At 41.8% G+C, this 13,463-nt stretch overlaps 1 protein-coding gene across 2 annotated transcripts in view; it reads left to right on the top strand.

Moving 5' to 3' along the window:
- Window positions 1–6,021, top strand: part of LOC308314834 (A disintegrin and metalloproteinase with thrombospondin motifs 20) — a 147,256-nt gene extending 141,235 nt beyond the window's left edge. For both annotated transcript variants that reach the window (XM_080762575.1, XM_080762574.1), the window contains exons 38-39: window positions 1,179–1,283; window positions 3,287–6,021. In XM_080762575.1, coding sequence (XP_080618701.1) covers window positions 1,179–1,283; window positions 3,287–3,376 — 195 coding nt within the window. In that variant the 3' untranslated portion in view covers window positions 3,377–6,021. The remainder of the gene's footprint in view (window positions 1–1,178; window positions 1,284–3,286) is intronic.
- Window positions 6,022–13,463: the final 7,442 nt, after the last annotated feature.

Below are 13,463 nucleotides of genomic sequence, written 5' to 3'. Positions count from 1 at the left end.
AGTGTAGTGGTTAGAGCAGAATGCCTTTCATGTGGAAGTTTGTGGGTTCGAACCCTGCCTGGGGTCGACATCCGCAAGGGCATGCGTTGATTTTGTCAACAAACAAACTAATACTAAAAATAATCGTCGACTACCTTTTTCCACTGAGGAAAACTAAATAAAAACTAAGCTATGATGACTAAAACTAAGACTAAATACAGTATACTGATTTTGTCAACTAATAAAAACTAGACTAAAATGTTAGGAAGGGACTAGTGGACAAGCGATCCAGTATAAGTCATTTTTCACTTGGTTGCATGCTGAAATTAGCTGATCTACAAGCTCACACGCCTCGTAGATCAGCTATTTTCAGCAAGTGTAAAATCTGTCATTGCGACGGCATCAAGGCCTGCCGAAATGCATTTTAGTCGACTAAATCAACCGTAGATTTTGTCTAACAATCTAATGATATTTAGTCGACTAAAACTAAAGACTTAACACATCCCAGGTGACTAAAATGTGACTAAAACTAAATGGAAGCTATTCAAGAGACTATGTGTAACCCAGGCAACATGGCAACCCGAAAATGGCAACCCATGTCAACTGTCAATCAAGGCAGTATAAAGGTGACATCAGTTCCTACACTCCCCACTCCCACTTCCACCTCATGCAAGATGTCCGAAATGTTTGGCATGGCAGCAGCAGCAGGTTCCTGTTCACTACTGTGACAATCCTTATGGTTACTCTTCGGTGAGTTATATAGGCTTGGTGTCATGTTAACTTGGATCAACTGGTTAAATGTTTGTTTATATTGAAAGTATTTGATTTATGATGTATGTTGGAACTTTTGTTTTAATAATTCATATTGATGTATTATATTATAATATAACATGATATATATATATATGAATTATTAAACCAAGTCATTATTATGACTAAAACTAAAATAAAACTTTCCTGCCAAAAACAACACTGATGCGGTCGCAATGGGTTCCTAACGCCAAATCGAATGCGTTCAGATCTGAGCCACGTCTCCTTAAGGACGCCCGTCTATAGCCTGTCCTGGACCGGGAGACGTAAAATAAATAAATAAGATATTTACTCGCATAAAAATGGGACTGACTGTGAGTGTGACCCATGATGTTTTGTTCCTGGAGAAACCCTGTGTGTGAATCAGCTGCTGTGTCCTGTGTCCACAGGGCCAGTTCAGCATCAGTCTCATTGGGACCGGCCTTAAGGTGGCTGAGGCCACCAAGTGGACGTCACAGGGAAACTACGTTTCAGTCAAAGTCCACCGATCAGAGGTAAGAACTTAAGCTCTCATACAGTGTACAGCAGGGGTGCCCATTACGTTGATCGCGGTCGACCAGTCGATCACAAGCGCTGCGCAGGTAGACCGCATGGCCCTGCCATGAAAAAAACAAAACAAACAATCCTCGCCGCGGGCAGGCGGCGGCGGCTTTAAAACCCCCCACAATGCAGTGCCTTGTTTTCAAGTGTGGGGAACGTCGGGTCTGTTATGTTGTTAAACAAACAAATTAAAAGGATATCTATCCATCATTGTTCATATAGCAAGATGCGCGCGGCAAAGAACCCTAAAACATATCACTTTCATGCAGAGTGGGAAGAAGATTATTTTTTCACGATGTCACATTCCAAGTCCAACTGCGTTTGCCTTACTCGAGCCCATCGCTACATTCATGTGCTTCCCATTCAGAAGCTGATGTTGATTCCATTGCCTCGAAAATAGCAACACTTTTTAACATGAACTCTTCTGCGTTGGAGAATGAGATCATGGCACTGCAGGCTGACATACAGTTAAAGTTGCGCGCCCGCGATGGAGAGTTTTGGAACTTACTCGTGGAGGAAAAGTATCCAAACATCAGGACTTGTGCAGCCTCGCTCACAGCGTTATTTGGCTCCACATATTTATGTGAATCAGCGTTTTCATAATTAAGACCAAATATCGTTCCACGTTGACGGACGATCATTTAGTGACTGTCCGGATTACGCAGCGCTGACGGACTCCATTCAGTGCAACGGAATGCAAGCAGTCATCTGATTAAAGGGATAGTTCAGATTTCTTTAACTTAAATTGTATGAAATACTTTCCATTAATATAGTGGTTGCAACTGTATTAATTGATTGCCAGAGTCCTGTGGTGGGAGTTCTGCTCTGGTTGAGTTGAGTGGTGCATTATTCCTTCATGTGATTGTGTATTTTTATGTGTGATACTTTTAATATTTGTAACATTTTATGAGCAATATGTTATTACAAATTGAAATTGATTGACGTTATTACAAAGAGTAACTTTAACAAAAAATCTCTTCTTTGCAATGTGGGGTAACTGAAAAGGTAAATAAATAGAATTGATTTTGAAACAGTCCTAATGCCTTAATGTTATTTATTTTGAGTATTTTAAGCAATGGGATAATATTTTTTTGGTTGGTAGATCACCTTGAGCTGGCAATTTTAAAAGTAGACCTCAAGTCAAAAGCGTGTGGGCACCCCTGGTGTACAGTATGTATGTATGTATGTATGCATGTATGGCCTTAGGAGTAGTACGTCTTACTGTAGGCTGTGTGTGTGTGTGTGTGTTTCAGATGTGTTCAGATCTTTGTAACGATGGCATTTGAACAATCACATTTTCTGAGGTCTAATTGTTTGTGTTTGTTGGACTGACTACATTACTGTGCATCACTGCTGAGCCGTGCGAGTGGGCCCCCAAATAATTGGCAAAACTTTAAGATTTTAATGATGACCAATAAATAGGAACTTAAAGTATACTATGTTTACGGTAGTTTCATTAATCCAAGGTGGAATAAAATCGATTTATCATTCAAAATAAACATGCTCTGAAAATACACACGCCCCCCTCCCCCACTCAACTGGCCACTTGACAGTTGACACGGCAGCCGAAATTTCAGCTGCCGCGTTGAGTGGCCAGATGGGTGTGCCGCGTTGAGTGGCCAGATGGGTGTGCCGCGAGGCCCCCGAACACTTTCAAGATTTCCAAGTGGGCCGGGCCCTGGTCCAGAAAGGATTGAGAGAACCACTGTCTATAACTGTAACGATGGTATTTGAACAATCATTGCCATCAAACTTTACTGAGGTCTAATTGTCTCTGAAGACTGAGAGTGACATACTGTACATAGTACAGATGGTTGTCAGTGAGATGTGAATCGCCATCGCTTGTGTTTGTTGGGTGTGATTCACTGTGGAAGAATCCTCCAGTGGTGCCATGCATGGTGCCATGCATGTAAGACCCCACTCCATTCCTCTCTCTCCTTCCTCTCCCAATCTGTAGGACGGGACAAGAATCTACGGTCGCTGTGGTGGATTCTGTGGGAAGTGCATTCCCCACACTCACAATGGCCTGCTCGTTCAAGTACAGTGAGGGTCCAAAGCTGGGACCAATCCTCATCGAGAACCTTGGAATGGAAACGGTGGCCCACTTGGAACGAGCAACAATGGTGATATTTCTCATTCGGAGCCCTGAATATTTCATCTGTGAAAGTGGACAATGGATGTCTAACAGTACTCATCCTAACATCATCTGTTCCCTAAATGGCAGCTAAAGTAGCCTACAGACTGCTGAAAGAGAGACAACTGGACAAAAACACTCCAAGTAAGTAACAAGTGTTTCGGTGTGTTCGGTGTTGGGATGCCTCTCAAAGGAGTCATCGACTGGAACTCAAAACACAGATCACAGGTCACTTCATTCAAAAGAGACACAATGAATCGATCAAAGCTGCCGCACTGGGAGATCATGTACCTAACTGTGATGAACAATCCTGTCATAAGGTGAGAGGTTCTCATCTAATAAATAAAACATTTGCTCATGGCACTCTGTGGAACAACAACAGTTGTCTTATCACAATTTAAGCATTTAGCTGGTGCTCGTATCCATTACCAACTTAAGAAAAAAAAGAATGAAACTGTAGAATAAATGTTCATCTGCAAACAGAATTTTATAACGAAGAAGTGTGATGACATTGGATATTTTATGAGGGATGATTGGTGATAATGTCACACCTTTCTGCCTTGTGTGCAATGTAAGCCAATGGGGCTGGTCAAAGTATTTGACGAAACATTCATGAGAGAGATGTCACTGCAGATCAGAAACGTCCTGACGTGAGTCTTAGGCTCAACACTTAGGGAAATTACTTTAGCAACTATAGTCGTGATGTTTCGTGTGTTTCTACTAATGTCCTCCCAGACTTGCCTTATCTCAAAGGTCAAAGTTGAGGGGTTTGTGAGCCTTCTGGAACCACTACAGAAAAAAAACATGTTAGTTCTCACTGTTTTGCATTACTAGATTCTATTTATCTTTTATATTACTACTGAAAACAAGGCATACGGAGTCTGACTACTGCCAGCTGGCAGCATGAAGGTGGTATGACAAGTGACACTTGTGTATTTGCATGTGATGTATCATATAGGTCACGCAGGGGAGGTTCTCATCTCTTATCACACGGTAGTTTAGTTCAGGTTGTGACGTCAAGTACAGTACTGTCCCTCCATAACTCTTCGTTGTTCGCCTCCGTCTCGGGGCCTACAGTAGGCGCCTGCAACCCCCTCTACCTCTCACAAAGCATCCACACTCTACAGAGATGTATTATACAATATTTATGTTTGACCATATTTATTCTGTAATGATTTGTAGATATTGTTTCCATGTGTCAAGCTACAATGACTACTACCAATGGAGAAGCCATTGTCTGTCCGTTTTTGTCTTTTCTTTTGTTCTTTTTCTCTTGTGTTTGCTCAAAAAAGGTATTACTTTTTTTTTTTTTTTTTTTAGCAAAACCACTAACCTTAAAAGAGGATCCTTTTTGAATGGTGCTTTTTTTTTTTTTTAAACTACTGGAATTGCCTTTTAATGTTGAGAAGGAAATACACTGGCGTCAGAACTGATCCTAGCTGTGGCAGACTCTCCGATTTACATTCAAACCGGGTTTCTAAGAGGGTTGTTTTGGGTTTCAAGAATGGTGCCCGAATGACCCAGCCTGGTGAAACAGTCCATGGTCCTCTTGTTAATGTAGATGATCAATTAGCTGCAGGGTTGCCAGGTTATGTCCATTTCCACCACTTTTACTTGACCACATGAACTAGCATCCCTGTTCTGGGCATGTCATAATAGGCAAACATTTTGACAAAAATGGATGTACATTCGGGGGAAAGTTAGTCTCACAGGCCAGACCTTTGCCTCCCACAATCAAATATGATGATATATAACTTGATTTCCGTTACCGACTATATGTTTAAAGAATATCTTTAAAATATCTTATTTTAAAGATATTTTTTTAATAGATTTTCGGTAACGGAAATGAGTCGTCGAACAGATAATGCGAGAGTAGGAGAAAATAGACATTCATGAAAAGTCGCAGATCTACAAGCTCACGACGACGCAACACTTGAGCTTGTAGATCGGCTATTTTCTACTATTTGGGTTTAAGTGGTTAAGGAAATGTGTCCGTTATTATCGATGTATTTTATTATGACCACTGCACCAACCTTGGCAACCCAAGCAACTATCATATTAAGCTTTAACCAAAGTTTCTTTAGATGCAGGTTAGATTTTGTTGTTTTGTTTTTTTGTCAGATAATGCAGCTTCATTTGATTTAAGGAATGGCCAGAAGAAAAAAATCAAAATAACTTACAAAAGTCAATGAGCAGCTAAGGAATCCGTTGGCTATTTAAGATGGTCAATTGTGCTATGAGGTCTGTATCAGAAATTTAAAGAATACTTGATGCACTATGTGCCATAAAATTTTGTAGAAATGTAATCCTGTATGTTTTTTTTAATAACAGTTAAGAAATGTAACTTATGATATATGTGTTATTTTTAATATTCATACTTGAAGTGTAAACGGCGTGCTGAATATCAAATGGGCATTGGAACCGAATAAGGACAATGTGCTTGTTTGCCATGTATTATCCAAAGATGTTTTTAAAGAATCATAATTATGAACCTACAGTATGTAGCCTGTAAAAATGAAACAATTGATTCTGGTGCTATGGTTACTAATCATACCCATTCTGTATTGCTACTAACACTGTAAAAAACAAAAAGCAATAATAAAATATTTGAATGCTTTTACCGCGACTCACACAAGTCATCATTGTATAACCCGGGGGTCGTAAATGTTTTTCAGGCCAATGACCGCTTAGCTAGCAAGATGAAGGGATCCCCCCCCCCCACACACACACACACACACACACACACACACACACACTCTACATATTGTATTAAATTGTGTTGCAGATTAAACTTTTTCATATGTCATAGATAGCATGGGGGCCAGCAAAAGGAGTTAATATAGTGTCCGCCGTCAGATACATGGCATGTTTTGACTTACTTTGACTTATTCCTGTAGGCTCCTAGGTGGAGCATAGGGCCGCAATCACACCCCGCCATCGGACTCTGTTTTGAGCAGTTTTTTTTTCAGCTGGACTCACGATAGTCCGGTCGTCTTTGCCTCACTCTCCACTGATCTTCTTCAGGTCTGTTTTGGCCTCCCCACTTTTCTTTTGCCCCGTGGATTCCAGTCCAGTGCTTGCCTAGTGATGTTGTCAGTAGGTTTTCGGAGGGTATGTCCAATCCACCCCCACTTCCTCTTCTTCATATCCTGGCTGATGGAGTTTTGGTTGGTTTTTTCCAACAGGCTGGCCACCTGATGTTCAGTCTTAGACTGAACGGTGACCAGATGCCCCCCTTTGTGTGGGACAGTCCCTCATTTCCAAGACTTTTCACGCGTCCCACGAATTGAGACCCTGCCTCACATTGTGACTGACAGGCATCAGTGCTCAAATTGAGACCCTGTCCCACATTGTGACTGGCAGGCATTAATGTTCAAATACCCTAATAGTTAGTCTCCTAATTAACACTTGGCTTTCTGTAATGTGGAGGCCACGCACGCACGCTTGAACACTTGAGTCATTTTAATTATCACAGGCAGGCAAAGAAGAGACACAACCAGTCAGTCCCCACGGCTGTAGATCAAATCAAATCAAATCAATTTTATTTGTATAGCACATTTAAAAACGACTCTCATCGTACCAAAGTGCTTCACAGGTCAAAGAAAACAATACAATACAGTGCAATACAATACATCAGTGAAACAATAAAAAAAATCCTATGTATAAAGTGCAAGAGTAAAATTAGGGGGACTGGAAGGCTTGTGAGTAGAGGAAAGTTTTGAGCCTAGACTTAAAACTCTCAGTGGAGGGGGCAGATCTAACCGCGAGTGGGATGCTGTTCTGCGACAGCAAAGGCTCGGTCGCCCCTGAGCCTCTTCCTTGTCACTGGGACATTTAGGAGTCGACTGTCTGCTGACCTGAGGGTCCTGGTGGAGGTGGAATATGAGAGGAGGTCAGAGATGTAGGAGGGGGCCAGTCCGTTTAGTGCTTTGTATGTGAAGAGAAGTGTTTTGAATTGTATTCTGAACCGGACCGGCAACCAGTGGAGAGAGGCAAGGACAGGGGTGATATGGTCTCGTCTCCTGGTGCCAGTCAGGAGTCTGGCAGCCGCGTTTTGCACCATTTGGAGACGGGATAGGGATGACTGGGAGATTCCGGTGTAGAGGGAGTTGCAGTAATCTAGACGGGATGAAATGAGTGCATGAATGACAATTTCGAGGTCGTGTGTGGAGAGAAATGGCTTAATTTTGGTGATGGAGCGGAGGTGGAAGAAACTCGTTTTGACTATGGTGTTGATTTGTTTGTCGAATTTAAAGGCGGAGTCAAAGAGCACCCCGAGGTTTTTGGCGTGGGGTTTGACAAGAGGGGCGAGGTCGCCAAGGTCATTTTTTATTTGTGTGATGGAGTCAGGTGGACCAAATAGTACTATTTCAAATTTACTGTTATTTAATTGAAGGAAATTTTTAGCCATCCAGCTTTTGATGTCGGAGAGGCATTTATTTAAGTTGTTTAGTGTGGATTGATCGTTGGGTTTCAGAGGGAGATATAGTTGGGTGTCATCTGCGTAGCAGTGGAATGAGATGTTGTATTGTCTGATGATTTGACCAAGGGGAAGCATATAGAGGGAAAACAAGATGGGGCCTAGGATGGATCCTTGAGGGACTCCGCAGGAGAGGTGGGCAGGGGGAGAGGAGAAAGTTCCCATATTGACAGAGAAAGATCTGTCCTTGAGATATGATTCAAACCAGCCCAAGGCTGTGTTTTGGACTCCAGCATGGGACTTGAGGCGGTGCAGTAAAATGGTGTGGTCCACGGTGTCGAATGCTGCGCTGAGGTCCAGCAGTAGTAGGACACCGCAGTCCCCAGCGTCAGCAGATAGGAGCAGGTCGTTGTGGACCTTCAGGAGGGCTGATTCTGTACTGTGGAGGGGTCTGAAACCTGACTGAAATGTTTCCATTATATTATTGTGTTGAAGGTATGGCATTAACTGGGAGAGAATGACTTCTTCTAGGATTTTGGACAAAAATGGAAGTTTTGATATGGGTCTGTAATTGCTGGGTATGGAGGGGTCAGTGTTGGGTTTTTTCAGGAGGGGTTGAACTACTGCATGCTTGAAGCAGTCCGGGACTATGCCAGTGGCCAGGGAGCTATTTATTATTGCCAGGATGCTGGGACCAGCGGTGTCGGCAACCTCTTTCAGGAGGGCAGAGGGGACAATGTCAAGATGACAGGTGGAAGGCTTCATGGTGGAGATTATCTTGATGAGGCTGGGGAGTGTGGTGGGAGGGAAGCTGTCTAATATGGAGGTGCAGGCCGATGGGGTCGATAGGTCAGATGTGGGTGGGGGGATATTTTGTCTGATGTTATTTACTTTTGTGATAAAAAATGTAAGGAACTCGTTACATTTTGCAGCAGAAATGTCCGTGTTATTGTCGGGGGGAGGGTGGATAACTGAGTTTATGGTTTTGAAGAGGATCTGTGGATTATGGGAGTTGTCAGAAATGAGTTTAGAGAAGTAGGTTTTACGTGCTGCGTCTATAGACGCAAACTGCATTCACTTCATGGGGCTTCAGTAGGGTTGCCACTTGCCAGCTTTGAGATCTTGAAATAAGGGACACTCTTTACGCCTGCGGCGGCCTTGCGGCGCAGGCGTGTGCGGCAAGGCCGGCAATAAGTTGAAGCAATAAGTTGAAGTTTCCCTTCAACTTATTGTTTATGGTATGCTATCCACAACTTTTGAAGTAGAATTTTGTTTTCCAAATGAGCATAACAACATAAAGAGTTCTGATTGTGAATCCGAGTGGTTCTTTAAATGGGCACAATATTTAATTATATTGATTTATATTTATATTAGACTTTAAAAACTAAACATTATTAAACAATCAACTATAATAGTCTACTGAAATAGTAGCTTTAGGTAGTGTGTGCCTCCCGCTAGAACAATTGTGCTGACTTTAATATTTCCTGTGTTTTGTTTTGTTCATTATTGTTAAATTCAGTGTTGACGTGTAGGGGCTATTTAGGAAAATAAGGAACAAACTGCGTTCCTTATTGAACCAATAAGGGACCCATCATTTAATTCTCAAATATGGGACGATTCTGTATTTTAAGGGACGGGTGGCAACCCTAATGAGTCCAATGGCGGCTCTCCTACATAGCCTTCTTTTGAGAACCAACTGGGACAAGTCCTGGACCGGAAGTAGGCAGAAATGTATTGGCCTCAGGCAACAGCCCAGCTTTAATGATCTTTATTTTAGGTTGTTTTGTAGTAATAGTACAACATAAACATTAAAAGAGACTTTAGTTGTTACTGTACAATACTTTAAAACAGTTTAAAATAGCTCTTATTTGCGCCGCCCTCATTGAAAAGAATATATTTCCAACTCCAACTCCAGTTCAGGCTGCATGAACAGCGCTCCAGCGCTCGGTTTCTTCCCCCTCAATATCGTAACTCTTCTATTAGATGTCTCTGGGTGCTCCCAGATATACGCGACAAGGGGCAGCAAGATGCCGGCTTAGAGCAGGCGTCTCTTCTGGGTTTTTAAACAGCTGGTGGATGGAAATGACGGTCACACGCGGCTGCAACTTGACGTGTCGGCCAGAAAACCGGAAACGCTTTTCCCACACTACAAGTTGCAGCTGCTAGGCCTACTGTCCGAGGAATAAAGTGTTTTGAGTAGGCATGTAGTGCTATAGAAAAGCGCTATGAAAATGCAATCCATTATTATCTGTAAAGTGACAAAAGGAGGAATGTTTCAGTTCACAATACAAAGGTCTCGGCAGGGATGACTTTCATCCAACAGAGCTGGTATACAGTAGGTAGGATGCATTACGTTCAGAAGCCTGTCTCAGAATACAAATGACACACACGCACATCTGCACATAATTATGCTCAACATTTCACATGCGGATATTATATTGTGAGATCCATGCACCATTGATTTTCTATCTACCTCCTCCCTCCGTTAGCTGAAAAGAAACACCGAATTGAATGTGTCTCATCTCATATACCGTAGCTCTAAACATAGCATGTAATGTGCATCTAAAGCACTCTCCCTGAGATGTTTTCATCGTTGTCACCTGTTACTGTGATAATAATGCTGGCACTGCTGTGCAATAAAGAATAACAATATGTTGCAAGGAAACTGGGCATGCCATGGATGTAAAGATATAATAACATAAAAAAGCCAGTTTTTCCCCTATTTGTCTGAGTGATATGATATGATATAGTACTGAAATTTGTCTTGCGACCCAGCAGCCAAGTATGCAGAGCACGTAACAAAGAACAAGACAATTTACATACATAAAGACAAGAAGACAAGAGCAATATCCACCGCCTAGATTAGATTACCCTGTGGCTACTATAACTCCTGATTAAAGCTCAAAGTCTACTGGTGGACAAAGGACCTCTTTAGTCTGACCTTATTGTATGCTGGTACACCATCCCTTTCCTGAAGGCAGCAACCTATATTCTCCATACAACACATGCTTAGTATTAGAGGTGATATTCCTTGCTAACCTTAGGATGCTGTTATGATGTTATCATACGTGGATGTATAAAGTTTCTGAAGTAGTTGTCCAACAATCTTTGAACTAAATGTTCAGTTGTTGCAGCAGTTGTGACTTTAGGGCTGCAGACAAACATCCATACCAGGTGGTATACTACAGTACCGAAGAACACTCAAAATAACAGAAGTGAAAAACAAAAGAAGAATCCGTCTACTAGCACCGAAGTGCTAGTGTCAGTAAATGTGCATCAACTGCAGGCTTTTCTGTCATACATTTATAGGGAACGATAGAGCTTTTTTGCTGCCCCAGACCTGTGGAATGCACATCCAAATGTTCAAAACCGCTCATGAACCCCACCTCTTCAATGTGGCTTTCCCAGAGCTAACTCCACACAGCCCCTTCTCTCGTCATCATTCCACTGTTTTGTATTGATTTGATTAATTAATCAAAAAGTAGTTTTTCTTTTCTTTTCTCCTAATGTATCGTTGGGTACTTAAAGTAAAGTGCTGCTAGGCCTATATAAATATGAGATATTATTGTTATTATTATGCACATTTTGCCACATTCACACTTGGAAGCTGTCCCTAAAAATCCTTGTCTTCTGCTAATATTATCACTGGATCATCTGGACTCAAGGTTAGTTTTTGCAGGCCCATTAACCCATTTTGGACGGGAACCCCTTTTGGTGTTAATTATGTTAGAAAAATAGCAGATCTACAAGCTCTGCTATTTTAGAAAAATGACTGACGACTGACATAGAAAGACATTTTTACAATCTGATCTCAGAAAGTGGCTACATAAAAGCTGCTTGTAACTTCTTGACTGTCTGCTAGACAGACACAGACAGACAGAGAAGGGAAGAGACCTACGTGTAGCTTATAAGTATAAGGTATAACATGATGTGTCTTTCAAGCTGCTGGCATAGGGAGAGGAGGGACAGAACAGAAAATATGTACTTGTTATTGGGTGCATACTATCTTGGCAGGTGTACCAAAAAGCTCTCTCCACATCACTGACGCACGCACTCACACACACACACACACACACGCGCACGCGCACACACACACACACACACACACACACACACACGCACAGTCGCACACGCACACACACACAGTGTCACACACGCGTCTCCCAATCTCTGCTGCAGATAATATCCTGCATGCACCTCGCAGGCGACCTGGGAACAATTGAGCTGTGGGGAAAAACAACACTGTTCTATGCTCCCTGGAGTGTATAAAAAGCCATTTCTTTCTATATTACCCAAACGGTGTGCGGTCGCCTGACGCTTCAGTGAGCTTTTTGGCAGATGGAAAATGTGGCTGCAGACTGGAGACTTGATTTGTGTTTGGTTTGGTTCTGATATGTGGTGCGCGGTTGTTGAGGACGGTGGTGAATAATAACTATAAGTAGATGCTCAAAAGTGGAGCGTTTCCGAATTTCAATATTTTATACTTCAACTCCAATACATCTCAAGACAAATATTTGTTTGATTATTTGAAAACTTCAGTGACTATAGTTACTTTGTAGATTTTGCTTAATATTACAAAATGTATGCCGCACCCACTTCAGCCCTATATACCTGTACATTTTGGTAGATACTGTACATACATTTTTATAAAACATGCCAGTAGGGAGCCTATACGTACGTTTTCCACCATTGCTGGGTTTAATTTGCGAGGCAACTTCAGCATCTAAGCTTCACGCTGCTTTGGACTCGAAAATCAATGTTGACATCTAAAATTCCCAAGAGTTAATTAGTGTAGCAAAATTACCCGACTGAGATAAAATATCGCTCAGAGTTTTACTGTGCAGCTCTCATGAATATTGTTGATTACGGTATGTTTACTGGAGTCTATCAATATCGTTTTCCAAAAGATTAACACTTTTGTTTGTTTTCTTGCGGTTGAGGATGCGGTTTAGCAGGCAAAGAGAAATGAACAAGAGGGGTTGTGCTGCATATTGAAAGAAACGGTAATAAATATGTTTTGAAAATAGATAAGAATAGTCCCCTCTCCTTGGCGTGTTTCTATGTTACATTTACCCATTATATAACTACTGTAGGCGGCCTACTATAGGAGCAGTGAGCATCAACACATGCTGGCCTTGCCTGGAATCTTTCTTTCTTTCTTTCTTTCTCACCTTTATTTAAAATACTCGGAAATACAGTTGAGGGCAAGCCCTCATTTTCAACGTAGCCGAGGTTACAATACACAGAAATATACAGTCACAAAACAATACATCAAACACAACATTATAAATCAGGCTAAATTACAAAGGGACTTTGTACAGATGGAACAACCATCAGTAAAATAAATCAATTGAAGCAGGATAGCAATCACGGTGAAGCATATTCTGGAGCATTCCTTTGAACTGACCGAAGGACGGCAGGGTTTTAAAGAGTTTAAAGAGTTTTGGACCATTGACAGAAAAAGCTGTCTTAATTGCCCAACTCTGTCTGGGCCTGAGGAACCTTGAGCCTTAAGACATCACTAGAGCGGGTCTGATAGGTTCTATTGTTCAGTTCCATCATGGAACAAACGTATAGTCC

The sequence above is a fragment of the Protomyctophum bolini genome, assembly GCF_963924005.1.
Source record: "Protomyctophum bolini genome assembly, chromosome: 4".
NCBI classification, from domain to species: Eukaryota; Metazoa; Chordata; class Actinopteri; order Myctophiformes; family Myctophidae; genus Protomyctophum; species Protomyctophum bolini.
Note: the sequence above shows the minus strand (reverse complement) of the source record. Positions and strands in the feature narration are given on the sequence as shown.